Source organism: Garra rufa, chromosome 22 (assembly GCF_049309525.1).
Source record: "Garra rufa chromosome 22, GarRuf1.0, whole genome shotgun sequence".
In the NCBI taxonomy this organism is placed as follows: Eukaryota; Metazoa; Chordata; class Actinopteri; order Cypriniformes; family Cyprinidae; genus Garra; species Garra rufa.
The window spans coordinates 7,158,460-7,174,290 of record NC_133382.1 but is presented as its reverse complement, the minus strand read 5'-3'; the positions used below and the strand labels follow the sequence as shown (position 1 = coordinate 7,174,290).

General features: G+C 35.6%; 1 protein-coding gene across 1 annotated transcript in view; it reads right to left on the bottom strand.

Moving 5' to 3' along the window:
• plce1 (phospholipase C, epsilon 1) overlaps positions 1 to 15,831 on the bottom strand; it is a 94,610-nt gene that overhangs the window by 54,872 nt on the left and 23,907 nt on the right. The window contains exon 2 of the mRNA XM_073828837.1: positions 1,017 to 1,145. Within this exon, the coding sequence (XP_073684938.1) occupies positions 1,017 to 1,145 (129 nt within the window). The remainder of the gene's footprint in view (positions 1 to 1,016; positions 1,146 to 15,831) is intronic.

The window sequence follows — 15,831 nt, the reverse complement described above, 5'->3', positions numbered from 1 at the left end:
TTTTTCCTTCTGGAGCATCAGTGAGCGTTTGAACTTTCTGTAATAGTTGCATGAGTCCCTCAGTTGTCCTCAGTGTGAAAAGATGGATTTCAAAATCATATAGTCACTGATGGAAAGGTTCAAATACACAAAAATGCTGAAAAACCAAAGAATTTGTGGGACCTAAAAGATTTTTCTGAAGAAAAGCAGGCAATTAAATGGTTTAGGACAAAGAAGGGACTCATGGACAACTATCACTAAACAAACAAAAAAAAAAAAAAACACTGGATCATTCAGGTAACAAGAATCAAGTCTATGTAAACTTTTGAACGAGGTAATTTTTATAAATTCAACTATTATTTTCTTGTGGACTACATGTAAACGTCTTTTATGTGAAATATCGTATTCAGGCAAGTACAAAAAAAAAAAAAAAACATGCACTATGTATGATTCATCTTATTTTGGTAAAATAATTACCATTTTGCAGATTCTGCAAGGTGTATGTAAACTTTTGACTTCAACTGTATATAAAACACAAGAAAAAAATATTGCCAAATATGCATCTCATTTTAAAGCGTTTCAATTAAGACCATTGAAATAACTAAGTTTGAATAATTTAGGATGTATTGGTGCCTCTGGAAGTTTGCTGAGGCTATCTTGTTGTCAACCACTGGTCTAACTTATTAGTGGCAGAACTAATCAACTGGCTGACTAGTCGACGCAAGCCTTAATAGACATGGAGTTTGCCATCTTTGCTTCTATAATAATCTCTGACTTGGCACCCTGCAGTGATTTAATCGCTGTCAATGTGAACAACCCAAGGAACCAATAGCAGGTTCCTTAATAATGATAACCACAGGAAGCCGTAAGAGTCAAAAAAGACTGCTGCGTGATCAGCCCAATAAGAGCCGAAATGGAGAACAACAATCCCCATCAAACTTATCCTTATTGAGAAAGAGCACCGATTTGGAGGTTGTACTCCTATCTTTGACGCAGTGTACATCTCCTCTCTCTGCAGCGAGCAGCCATTATTTTACCATTACAGATCCCAGACTGCATTTCTGCCAGCTGCTTCCTGGAAAGTCATTACAGCTGTTGTCTGTGCCCTTCCTCTGAAACGATTGACCCAGCTTCTTTGCCACCTCTCTCCCCAAACGGCGCTGGCTCTGATGAGAATTAAACCACTCTCATTGGATAAATGGATTCAGCGGCGATGCAACGTGACACAGGCGAATAGCAGGTGCTTTGAGCTAAAGCAGAGCGAAGAACAGGACCCTGAAGACCTTTCCCTTAGGTTGTGTTTATAATGTAAAAGCAAAACCAGAAATAAGCACATGTGAATCACAGGAAGATCAATTTTGTGGTAAAATAAGCTCTTATAAGAAGAATTTTCTGATGCATAACCATTCACAAGGTTAGGGTCAGAAAGATTTTGAAAGCTTTTTAAAATACGTCTTTAATGCTCACCACAGGTGCATTTATTTGCTCAAAAATACTGTAAAAATTTTATTATTTTTTATTTTTTTATTTTGAATTACATTTCAATATATTTTCAAATGTAATTTATTCCTGTGATGCAAAGCTGAATTTTCAGCAGCCATTACTCCAGTCTTCAGTGTCACTGGATCCTTCAGAAATCATTCCCAACAATATTTTGTCAGGAAGAAAAATGTATTTACATTTTTTTTTAAATCCCATCTTTGTGTGTAAACTTCACCGTAAACTACCCTAGAAAAATAATCAGTGGATGCAATATTTCAAGAGAGAGATGAGTAACGTCTCTAATTGGACACACAGAGCGTTGCGCTCGCCACCGAGGATAAAGGAGCTTATTGCCACAGCAACGAGGATGAAAGATTCCTGATAGTGCTTAGCAAGTCAATTGCTCTGTTTCTCATTTTTCTCACTTCAAAACAAAGAGAAGACAACAACAAAAAAACTCAATCAAGATGAGGACTTACGTAACGAGGCAACGCTCCTTTGAAACTGTCAGGACCAGTGTTTATGAGGTTTTAATCAAGAAAACAAAGTCTGCTTTAGTATACTCAAGAAAAGAACATGTCATCACAGTATGCTTAAAAGGCTAAGGCAAACACATTTTTGAGCTGCTGCCGAACAATTACGACACTTGGTCTTGAAATATTTCATGTCACTTTGATTAGTCAATACATGAGTCAACATTATTTAGAGCCTAGATAACCAATGGACTTACATGGTCACAGCACATTATCATAAATTACACCACAGCGCTGTTGATTCTGTAACTGTACGTCTGCGAAGTACTGTTACCACATTTTTTACATCATGTTTATAGGGCCTACATTCATTTCAAATACTTCAGTGATCCGCCATTGCATTGTGCACTTAAAATGTGCCTGAAAGAATACTGTACTAAGGCTGTTATCTGATTGATGTAGAGACTGTGCAAACACACTGGACTTCAAGGACTGCACCTGTAAAAAGGGCCTCATTGTTTCCGAACGTTAAACTACAGCACTAAGCAAACCGTCGTCCTTATCTGAAAAATGATTTTGCAGAATTGGCAGTCCTCAGAAGCCCCTCCCTGAGCCGTAGAGCCGTGGTCCTTTATAATTACTCTTTAATGGGATGGGTTTCCTGCTCTGCTCATGATAAAAGCAAAATCTGCTTTTGTCAGATCTTAAACTGGACCTTGGGGACTAAAATCTGCACGTTCACCAGCCGCCTGAAGTCTGACACTCATTCTTTTTTAGTTTCAAAATCGACAGCACAGACGCAAACTAGATGCGGTTCTCAAAGAGTGGTGTTTCTCAATGCGAAAGCTGCTGCCACACTCTTAAAAATTAAAGTTTCAAAAGTGGGTTTTTGCAGTGATGCCACAGGATAATATTTTTTTAGTCCTTCAAAGAACATTTTAGTTCTTAAAACAAAAATTTTATAACAATCACATGGTTTTATGAAGGTAAATGAAAGATGTTTTAAGAACAAATAATTAATATGAAAGAAAATTTGTGTGTCAGATCTTGTACTTTTTAATTCAACTAAAAAAAAAAATAGCTTATGGATTGAACAGCTCTGATCCCAAACACTAGAACATGGAAATAACTTTTACTGTACCTTCTAATCTCACAGTAAATAAGTCAATTTGTTTTGTTTCCAGTGCAAATATCTAATGATTCTTAAATCAAGATGCATTTACTTGAAGCAATATTACATAAAATAAGTCTTGTTTCCTGAGAAACGTATCAAAATAAAGTGAGTTTATGATTAAAACAAGAAGGCAAAAACAAGTTTTCATAACTCATAGACAGATATTTGTTCTTGTTTTAAACATAAACTCACTTAATTTTGTCCAGTTTAGTTTAGTTTTAAATGTCATCTCTTAATTTTGCAAACAAATCAAGACACAACACAAACAGACAAAAAAATAAAATCACAAATACAAAAGAAAAAAAAACAACAAAACCAAAAAACAAGACAACAAACAGTAGAACCAAAACTTAAAAACAATAAAAAGTAAAAAAGCACAACAACAACAAAAAAAAACTAATGAAAGACAAACACTGACAAAACAAAACGACAACAAAACAAAACAGCAAAAAATTAAAGCAGAACAAAAAAACTAATGAAAGACACAACACTGACAAAACATAACAACAAAACAAACAAAAAATAAATAAAATGAAAGAAAATTTGTTTCTAACAGATCTTCAAGATCTTCTTTAATCTTGCAAACAAAACAAAAAAGACACAACAAAACAAACACAAGATAACAAACAGAAAAACCTCAAAAACAACAAAAAACTGAAAACATAGCACACCAGAAAACAAAATGAAAGACAAACATTGACAAAACAAAATGACAGAAAAAAGACAAAACAACATTAAAACAATAAAACAAAAAGCAAAAAAAAAAAACAAGACAACTAAAAAAAGTAGAACAAAACACCACAAAACAACAAAAATGGAAAACAAAACAGCAACAACACAACAAAACAAATGAAAAAATCAACACAGACAAAATTAAATGACAACAAAACAAAACATGGGACAACAAAACAAAGTAAAACAAAACACTACAAAAAAATCAAGCACAACAAAAAAAAATAAAAAGAAAACACTGACAAAACAAAATAAAAAAAAGAAAAAGAAAAGCACAACAAAATGATAAAAAAGCACACAAAAAAACAAGACAAAACTTAACAAAAAGTAAAATAGAAGACCACAAAACAACAAAAAAGGGAAAACAAAACACCTAATTAATTTTGCACCTCAAGAAAGCATACAGTATACTGATTTGAAGTACTTTTTGGCGTTTAGCATAAATATGTTAGCTTTAAGGTATCTGTAATCTAGTGCACTCCAAAACAAGGACAAAATTCACATTTACAAGATATAAGCATCCAAAAATTAAAGTTTCTCACTTCCGCAAACATGAATCAACGATTTTGATGTCTTTACCCTGCACTTCAGATTCTCATCAAATGTTCTGTCCAATCAAATGCTCCCTGGAATCTGAAATGTCCCGCCCCCTACATTATAAATACACGCTAAAGCTGCGGTCAAAATCGGTCACTTGTTTACAGCGTTAGTATACTATATAGGAGATAGGGAACGATTCAGACAGAGTAAATGTCTGAAAGTACTTTCCACTGCTGTCACGTGCACCACCGCAGCTTGCGCACAGTCTGCTCCGGTTCAGAGACATGACAGCATGGAGCAGATCTTATGCGTGATCCAAAATGTATCGCACCCATTTGATTTCTGCACAGAATGCTATATTTTATAGCAATATGAATGACATCGTGGCTGTCATACATTGTCATATGCGGCTTTACCAAGCTCAACAGCTCTGGCCCAATCTGTAATAGAAACGAAATGCTATTGGCTATTTAAAAAATTTCCATTTCAGAAATTACATCAACACATAGTGAGCAGGTTACTGCTTTTTGCTATATTTTGGGGGGATGATCTTAGTGGTTACTAGAACATTTCTAAATGGTTGCTAGCTGGTTCATGTTAAAACTCAGCTTAGGAAAGTAATAACCTGGCACGCTTGAGTCCTGCAGAACGTGTCTGGCTCTAGAAACCCTTTCAAAGTATGACATGTTTCTCAATCCTTTCACTGACATTAATGCTTGAGCGTTGACTCTCTCACTGGCATGTCCCCATCTGACCACAGCGCTAGCAGGTGTGTGAGTCACCTCTAACTGCCCTGTGAAGATGGAGGTGGTGACAGTCTCTGGGCAGAACTTAGCTTTAGTTTTCTCCAACATTTTCCTAACATGTAACATAACACCGGTTTCAAACAAACCATCAATGTGTCAAATTCAGTTGTGTTATTATCATGTTAACCGGGACCTAAATGAAATCACTTCAGTGTCTGATGTCATTATGTCAAGATTATCTAAATCAGATTTCACTGAAAAAACATTCATTACGCAGGCCATGAGAATCCTGTTGGCTCACTTTGGGCCTCTTGGTTCTCTGTCTGTCAAAGCTTCATAGTTGACCCTTGTCTTGATGTTCTGGGCTCTCGATAGCCACTAATCCAGCAGGTGCTTTGCAGAGAGAGTCACTGCATGAACGTCCAGCACACGGGCTGAAACTCTAGCTGGGAGGGTCAGTGTGTCTCAGTCCGGCTCTGAGGCTGCAGACACGCAGGAACGGCCGGAATACCTTGAGATTGACTGACACACAGCAGCTGAGTACAGTACTCAGCACATCCAGTCCCTGCTGCCTTCAAACGCATGCCAAACTGAAGGGTGCACAACAACTATGAATATATAATTGCATAATGTTCTCATTTTAATCCAGCTCCGTAACAGCGCATTGTAAAATAAATAAAAAGGTTATTGTGACTTTGTTCCTCATTTTTTGTGTATCTTCTAATCATTTTTATTCTTACTGAAGATCCCATAGTTGTGATTATATTATATATAATATTATAAGTCACAACTATGGGATCTTCAGTAAGAATAAAAATGACTATACCTCTCATTACCAGTTGTACATCTCACAAACTGACTTTATCTCTTATTTTAAAGTTTATTTGTTTATTTGCAAATAGACTTTCATAGTTAAAGCAGACATCATAAAGTAAGAATCAATGAAAAAATACCATTATACAACAACAGCTTGATAATATGTTAAAGGAATATAAGTAAATATAAACTGTTATTTTATATTAAAAAACAACTAAATTGACAGATCTGAAACACCACAAAACAAAACACAAAACATCAAAACAACAAAAACACAACAAAACAAGACATAAAACAAAATCCCAACAAAAGAACACAAACAACACAAAATGGCAAAGCAAGATAAAACAAAGTAAAACAAAACACCACAAAACACAAAAATTTAAAAACAAAACATTGAGAACACAAACTGACAACAAAGCAAAAACAAACAATAAGTCAAACAAACCACAAAACAACAAAAAATTAAAAACAAAAATGACAACACAAAACAAAAATAATAAAAATAAGTCAAAACAAAAACAATAAAAAGACAAAACAAAAACAACAACAAACAAAAAATACACAACACAACAAAAAACAGACAAAACAAAACAAAAAATGAAAAAACTACAACAAACAAAATTACAAAACAAACAAACAAGTCAACAAAAAACTCAAAACAAAACATAAAACAAAACAAAAACACTAAACATTACAACAACACCAAAAAACAAAACAAACAAAAAAAATACACAACGCAACAAAAAACAAACAGACAAAACAAAACAAAAAATGAAAAAAACCACAAACTAAATTATAAAACAAACACAAACAAGTCAACAAAAAAAAACTCAAAACAAAACAAAACAGTACAACAACAAAAAAACAAAATGACAAAAAGACCACAAAACAACAAAATAAAAAAAAACATGAAAAAAATAACAAAACAACAAACAAAAAAGACAAAAAACTAAAATTGACAAAGCAAAACACCACAAAAACAACAAAAACGAAAAACATAACATCAAAAACAACAAAATGCAAACCAAAACAAAAACACAACAATCAAAAGACAACAAAACAAAAAGTAAAACAAAATACCACAATAACTAATTTTGGGCTACACAGAGATACATGTAAGGGCAGAATTAAAATCAAAATTCAGGTGAACTATCCCTTTAAGCAATGTATTGAATAAAGGCCTACAAACATTTAAGCACAAGATGCTGTCTCCTTTCACCCCATCTAAAATCTAATTCAGCTGACTGAACATTTGATTTGCATGATAAAGCTGAATTTGCACATTAATCAAGCCCTCTTTTCATTTGTTCTGTACCCGCTCTGTAAAAAGCCCCTGACAACAGTGACACGGCCCACCTGACATGCATCTAATCAGTGTATTTACTCCGCAGCCCGTCATATCCCGTATCTCGCCTCAACTGTAACGCTGTGCATTAATATACCACTAATGAAGCGCAAACTGTCAACGTTGCTATTGACTGGAAGTGGGCTTGATTTATTCACAGAGAGCGCTTGCTGTCAGAGCTGCCCTTGGGCATAATGACTCAGCACGGATCCTCAGGGTTGATACGGGGTGACCTGAGGATCCTTCTAGCACACTGAGAGCAAGGTCTCATGTGACCCAGTCGCTGCAGCTGTCACAGACAGCATAGGTGAAGAGGTTCAGCTGGAGAGAGTTTGTAGCGTTTTGAAGCGGCAAAGCAGGGTGGTCTAGGGTTACAGTAAAGAGGAGCCAAATCGGGACCAGTGTGTATGTGAGATATGCATGTATCTGTTGGGAGATATGACTCAAATGTATGGATTTCTTTAATTGCTGATGCTGATACGGTTATTTAAGACTATTTCGTATATCTCTCAGCTGGGTTGGTCAATGTAGGATTTTCCATTTACAATTCATATTAAAAAAACATAACTGTGTCCGAAAAAAAAATCAAATAATAGGGAATTATAACAGGGGAAAAATTAATAATTTGTTATTGTTATTATTATGTTAAAGAAATAGAAGTAACTATAAACTGATCTTTTAATTTAATACATGAAGAAAAAAAAAAAAACAAAGACAAAGAAGCTTGCAAAAAAGACATAACACCACAAACAAAACACACAAGACAATAAACAATAATACAACAAAACAAGAAATAACACAGACAACAAAACCCAACAAAAACAAAACACAAAATAAAAAACAAAAAAGACAAAACGATAACAAAGCAAAAAGACAACAAAACAAAAAGTAAAACAGAACCACAAAAAAATTTAACACATAGCAACAACAAAAAAGACAATTTTAATAAAATAGATTATTTATGAATAAATAAAAAAAAAAAAAAATCAAGCGTCAGCTCAAATATAGATATACAAGAACATTTTAGACTTCAATAGACACATGCAAGGAAAGAAAGAAATTTACAATTTAAAAATAATAATTTAACACAAAGATGAAACTTTTATATTTTGCAAGAGCATTAAGGCCTTATTATACTTTAAGCAAAATCCAAGAACAAACTGGTGTAATGTCATTTTGAACAAAATTGGGCCAAAACAATGTTTATTTGGAGTAATTCTAATTGAAAGCTAAACTCACACAATTTCTTCATGTTTAATACAGTAAAGCTGCTTGTTTTAAAGCAATCTGCTGCAGAGTTGGTGCAAACACATTCACATCTTTCTGTAATCAGATGCTTTCTTAACTGCTCTTTTCTCAATGTTTCTCTCAACAGTGTTGATGGTGTTGGGATAATCGCTAACAGTTTTTTGAACCACTTTTAGCCCCGAACGAAGAACGAGTATATCACAGCCATTACTTTGCCTCAGTAGTGAAAGCGTACTAAACTAATGTGACATAGTCTGAAAGGTGAACTTGTGAACTTGCCAATAAATCCCAGTGATTGTCTTGAAGCTAAAACCTGACAGTCCCTGGCTTTCATTGTATTCATAGCAGACTATACAGCAGCCATATTCCTGAGGGACGTACAAATAACTTCCTCAAAGCATTAATCAAACGTGACACACATTCTGCCAAGAACAACCATGTGTTGAGGTTAGAGTCGTGCCAGCAACTCTTTGATAAGGTTTCCACAAAAGCAAGCCACAACACGGAGAACTGCACGGGACTTATCGTCAATACTTTCCAAAATCCAAAATTTCTGGTCTGTTACACTCTTCTTAACTTGCATAGAAACAGTCTTTGTGCACAGTTTTACACAGTTTATGTTGATCCTTTTTATTGTTTGGAAGACTGAAGAGTTTTTAAAAGCAGGGCTAACCGGAAAACAAACTGCTTTTAATTTTCTTCATCATGACCATGGCCTTTCATCTAGGCAGAGAGCCATCCCAAAATCTCGTCCTGATCTGAAGTCTTATATGACCCCCCACCCCCTCTCTCTCTCACTGGATGGATGTCTGGCCTTCTTCAGAACTGACTAAATATTTTGCGTCCGCGCCAGTGTTGTCCTCTTTTCCAGACAATGCTGGCTTTGGCCAATCAAACATCACAATTAATTCTGTTTGGATAGCCTGAAACACAAATAACTTTGCTGATACACAATTCCTTATCCTGAAACCAACCAATGTTACGTAAAGTAAGGACCATGACATTTATGTTCAAAGAATAATGTTTTCTTCTAAGGAAAATCACTTATGGAAACATGACCAAAGTGATACGAGTTCGAGAGCTTGTGGCAGAGTTCCAGTTTTAGCATTTCTGTTGCCGTACATGTGACTGTTTATGGTTCAGTCTCATTCACAAGATTCCAGCTGTCAAACGCAACGATTCTGGCCGCGTGTTACACACCTGACAAGAGCAACTACGTGCAACATGGGAGGAACCCTGTGTAATCCTGTTTTGTCAAAACAGCAGGTGTTTGTTATGTTGGATAGCAAGTATTGGCTATGGAGTTTGAAGTTTGTTTGTCTCTTGACCCCAAGCACTTCACATGAAAAGGTTAAAATACTACTTTAAAAACTTTTACAACATCCTTTTTACAAATGGTCTTCAACTTCAACAGGTCGAACTAAATGATACAGTTGAAGTCAAAATGTTAATTATTTTACCAAAATAAGAGGAATACAAAATGCATGTTTTTTATTTAGCACTGACCTGAATATAATATTTACATAAAAGACATATAGTTCAAAAGAGAAAATAATAGTTGAATTTATAAAAATGACCCTGTTCAAACGTTTACATCCCCTTTATTCTTAATACTGTGTTAGTACCTGAATGATCCACAGCTGTGTTTTAGTGATAGTTGTTCATGAGTCCCTTGTTTGTCTTGAACAGTTAAACTGTCCACTGTTCTTCAGAAAAATCCTTCAGGTCCCACAGATTCTTTGGTTTTTCAGCATTTTTGTGTATTTGAACCCTTTCTAACAATGACTGTATGACACGGGATCTATTTTTTCACACTGAGGACAACTGAGGGACTCGTATTCAAATATTACAGAAGGTTCAAATGCTCACTGATGCTCCAGTAGGAAACATGTTAATGCACAGTAATAAGAATCCAGTGTATGTAAACTTTTGAACTGGGTCATTTTTATAAATTCAACTATTATTTTCTCTTGTGGACATGTCTTTTATGTAAAATATCTTTGTTAGGTCAGTACTAAACAAAAAATAACATGCATTTTGCATGATCCCACTTATATTGGTAACAATAATTAACATTTTGCAGATTCTGCAAGGTGTGTGTAAACTCTTCAACTGTAAATGAGCCATTTTATATTTTATTTATTTTTCTGAAACCTTGTTATTTTATTTAAACACATCTGATTTCATAGCTCTTTTAACAAATAAGCCTTTATAAATGTCTAAATGATAATATAAATAATTAAAATATAAAAATTGTTAACCTAAACATGCTTTATTCATGCATGACTGACACATGCATGATGCATCACATTAAGTTAATGTTAAATCAGTGCAATACAATTTTATATGAAATTCAAATACATAAATGTTACATTTAAACCCAAATATTTTTAACAGTCTAGTTTGAGATAAACTTCTATTTTTTATCATATTTACATCGCCTTTTTAAAAGAATTAGTTCAATTTGAGAATAAAAATTTCTTGATAATTTACTAACCCCATGTCATTCAAGATGTTGATGTCTTCCTTTCCTCAGTCATAAAGAAATTAAGGTTTTTGAGGATTTTTCTCCACATAGTGGAATGGGGATCAACAGGTTGAAGCAGGGGCGTAGCCACAGGTGTGCCAGGGTGTGCCGGTGCCACCCACAGTGACACCTAAAAATAGGTACAGAAATATTTTTTTATAATCGTAATGACCATGGGCAGCGCTAAAGAGGGGCTAACAGATACTTAATAACATCAGTTATTAATAACATCTTGCAGATTGTGCAAATTGTATGTAAACTTATGGAAAAAATTGTGGAGTGTGTGTCGCGAATAAAGTGAAAATTAAATGAAAAGTCAAGTGTCTACTGCGGCATTACATTTTTTGATTTTCTGGCTACGCTACTGGGTTCCAAATTGTAGTTTCAACTAGGGATGCACCGATACGAATCGGCCGATAATGCTTGCGCGTTTTGTCAGTAAAGCCGGTTCTGTAATCAGCGGTAAATGCCATCAGGTGCGTGATTTCACGTTGAGCCGTATATACTACACACAGCCGTTGTTTACCGACGAGCTGCGCAAATCAATGTTTATTATCAGTGTGAAAGTGCGCAGCTCGTCAGTGAACAAAGGCTGTGTGTAGTATATACGGCTCAACGTGAAATCACGCACCTGATGGCATTTACCGCTGATTACAGAACCGGCTTTACTGACAAAACGCGCAAGTGATCGGCCGATATGGATCGGTGCATCCCTAGTTTCAACGCAGCTATAAATGGCTCTAAATGATCCCAGCCGAGGACTAAGGGTCTTATCTAGTGAAACAATTAGTCATATTGTAAAAATTAATTATATATACTTTTTAACCACAAATGCTCATCTTGCACTAGCTCGACTTTATGCATTGCTTAATTACGTAGGAAAAGTGATGTGGGGTTAGTTCTTCGTCGGTGTACTAGGGTTCAAAAAGGTAGAGTAGGGCGAAAAAAATCTAATTTTCTCCTCCAAATTATCCAGCGTTTTTCCCTTTTTTGGTAAATGCCGTTTGACTTTCTTTGCATGTTTACTTTGTAAACACTGGGTCAGTATGTGATTACATAATGTGTCAAGTTGAGCTAATGCAAGATGAACATTCATGGTTAAAATCAACCCCCTGATCCTCATTGAAGTCCACTATATGGAGAAAAATCCTGGAATGTTTTCCTTAAAAACCCTTTTTTTACTTTTAGAAGAAAGACATTAAAGGTGCCATAGAATGGAAAACTGTGTTTACCTTGGCATTAGGGGTGGGAATCTTCAGGCACTTCACGATCCGATCCGATTCCGATTCTGGGAGTCACGATCCGATTCCAAAACGATTCTTGATCTACATTTTTTCCCCAATTAATTATTCTGCTGTGCAAATACAACTTTACAATTTTAAAAACATGTAAAATTGCAGTTTCTATGCTTTTTGTTTATAGTTGGAATCTCTGTAAAAGTAGGTGTGTCAATCTTCACCGGTTTCAAGATTCAAGTTAATTACTGTTTTCATTAACAACTAAATATCACGATGAACACATTCTCAGTTTTCAATAGTACTGCACATGGCTACATTTTTCACAAGTTTTATATCAAATTTAATTTGGGCCAACTTTACTTTATTTTTTTAATTATGTAAGCAATGTACTTTTTAAAACAATTACTTATTTAAAATAAGTTTTCTTCAGGTATCCGAAAGTTTACAGACAATAGTTTTTCTTTTTTCCTCAGCATTACTGCCATTTTATTATTACTGATGAGATCATAGACAGGCAGCTTTAACAGGCTGCATTCAAACTAATGCTCAGCAGTGGCGAGAGGTGACACTTTTATTTACCAGGTATACTGAGTGCTAAAACCACCAGTAATACCAAAAATAATAATATCTTTACATTATTTAGACACCAATAAAATCAGAGACGAAATCATATTTTAATATTTCCTCTTTTTCCTGTTTATTATTTTAAAAAATATATATACATTTTATATAGGCTATTTTTTTCTGTGGACTTTAAACTTTTGAATTGTTGAGAAATTATGAAAATATACATATTATATATAATATACAAAAATACAATACATTTTTGGCAATCAGGATCTGGCAGCAACAGCGCGTTTTTCCGCTTGGGCGAGCGCTTCGCGGACAGCTTACCCCGCGAATGAAATCACGCGCATGACAGCAAAACAGAATGCGCATCAATTCTGAGGAGTCAATGAAGATGCGGAGAATCTGCTTGCCCAGAAGATTCAAATAAGGGATTCATTTATAAGCATGTTTATATTATTTAACACGTGAACGCATTCTCTCTGACAGCCTGAGTATGCAGGGCATTAGCAGCTTACTGTATATGGACGGAACGCCAATGATGCACAGATCTATTTCAATATATCAGATGTTTTGTCCTGCTCTGAAAACATAACTGACTGTATGTACAGTTTCGTTTGAAACTATTCCAAAATGCAAGTGCATTTAACCGCATACGCAATCGAGCTTTAGGACGAACAAACACAAAGCGCACGTGAGTCTGTCAGTGCAACAGTTTCTTGCATTCCAGACGGCAGAAATGAACGCATATCTAAAGTAAAACACGACGGATGGAAGCACACTGTCAAGCATTATGCGCACGTGTCTCACAGTGCAAATTCTGTGCGCTGTAGCCAGCCGCGTCTCTAGCGCGCACACGTGCCATATGCAGAAAAAAAAAAAAACAAGCTCAGAATCGATTCTGAAATATTAGGAATCGATTCAGAATCGTTGAAGAGAGAATCGCGATGCATCGATGCATCGATTTTTTCTCCCACCCCTACTTGGCATAGTTAAATAATAACAGTTCAGTACATGGACATGACATACCATGAGTCTCAAAAACCATCGTTTCCTCCTCCTTATATAAATCTAGTGTTTGCAAAAGACCACCGAAAAATAGGTAAATTCCAACATAACACCGACTGTTACGCAACATCCCCGGGATCGTTAATAGTTACGCCTCCAACATTTGCATCACCCAATCATCGGTAACGTCAGCACATCAGTAAAACAAGGCAAGCCACTGAAGGGACACGGTTAGCTTAATGCTAGCGCTAGCCTGTTACATTGCAGTACAAAAGATTTCACTTACCACATAAACAGAGAGCCGACTGCGCTGATGATGGTGAATGATGGAGAAATAAGTGCCTGATGATGGCAAATGATTTACAGATCCTGAGTAACACTGTCAAGCAGCTGAACTTGTGTGGTAAGCACTCCCTCTGCATTATAACTTTACACAGAGCACATACGATCACAGTAATGAGACTAAAATGTTGGCGATTCAAAACGGCAGAATCAACAAACCGCATATAAAAGCGGCTAGAGCTCCTAATTAAATATATATTTTTATCAATGTGCCAGCTATAGAGATGAGCAGCTCTGTGAAACAGCCAATCAGAGCAGAGCTCATTAATATTCATGAAGCTTCCAAACAAATCAATAACAGAGCATTTCATTCTAGGGACAAATCCTAGGGTTGCAAATGGACCTGTAAAACCATTTCTGGAGATTTTTTGCCCGTTCCTATGCCATATACCTTCTATGCAGATATCAGAGAACAATTTTAAATATTCTCTCAATGCATTCTATGGCACCTTTAAAACTCTTGTATTTTCATTTTGGAAGTGAACTAATCCTTCAGCTGTAACTTAATTAACAGGGTTGGTTGAGAATGTGACAAATGTAGTCAACAAAACACTGAAGAAATAGTAGTAATGGGATAATGGAAAATGTGCAACAAATATTTTGTTTTGTAATAACTATAATTAATGAGAGCATCTGCCAAATCAGTGATTGTAAATGGAACAATTATGCCAAAATTGTCTGATTGTTATGATTTTATTTGTTACAGACAAGAAGGAGATACAGATGCTTAATTTAAAACTTGCTACTTTTCATGCTACTGTAATTTTATGCTAGACAATAGTTCAATCAAACATTTATGTCTCATAATGAAAAACATAGGATTTGTGCTTTTAAAAAAGCCTTGGGAATGAAAATGTTAGATTTGTTACACCCATCTGATGTAAGCAATGAAAAATGAGATCTTCAGTTCTTAACCTCTGATAAGGAATGCTGGGAATGGACCGTCCATCACTTCAGCGCTGTTGCCACACTGAGAAACAAAGGCCACCATGCTAGAGTGGTTTACATCGGACACCCATAAGACCACAAAAAAAATGCTTCGTTATTGTCAGACACACACAGAGACAGTAAACGGCTCTAAGCAGCACTGCTGCGTGACAATAGAAAGGCCAGTTCCCACAATTCAACTGAACCACAGGGGGACCCTAAATCTGCTCAGCAAACTGCACACTTAACAATGATTGCTGATAGTCTCCCTCACTCAGAGCTCAGAGTGAACCTATTCAAATCTCAAGACCCAACTAAATGGAGATGACGTCTACAATGAAAATCTTGCAGATTTGTTAAGTGATTCTCACATTTCAATAGTGAACCTTCAACAATCCATGTTGCATTTATATTCAAGACTGACAGAAATAACATTTTCAAACAAAACCTGCAAAGCTGAACACTTAATATCAAGCAGAAAATATATAAAAACCTTTAGGTTACTCACTGCACTTCTTGCAAATCCACCTCAGAACCTTTGATTGATCCCTGGGCCACAGCAGCTTTTCTTGCATAAGAGTCACATGCGAGATTTAGCGTTGATGTGGCCACTGCTGTAAGCCTGGAGGCAGGTTCAGGCTGTTAAGGAGTGTTCAATGACCCTGATGTCTAAGAAGACTTGGT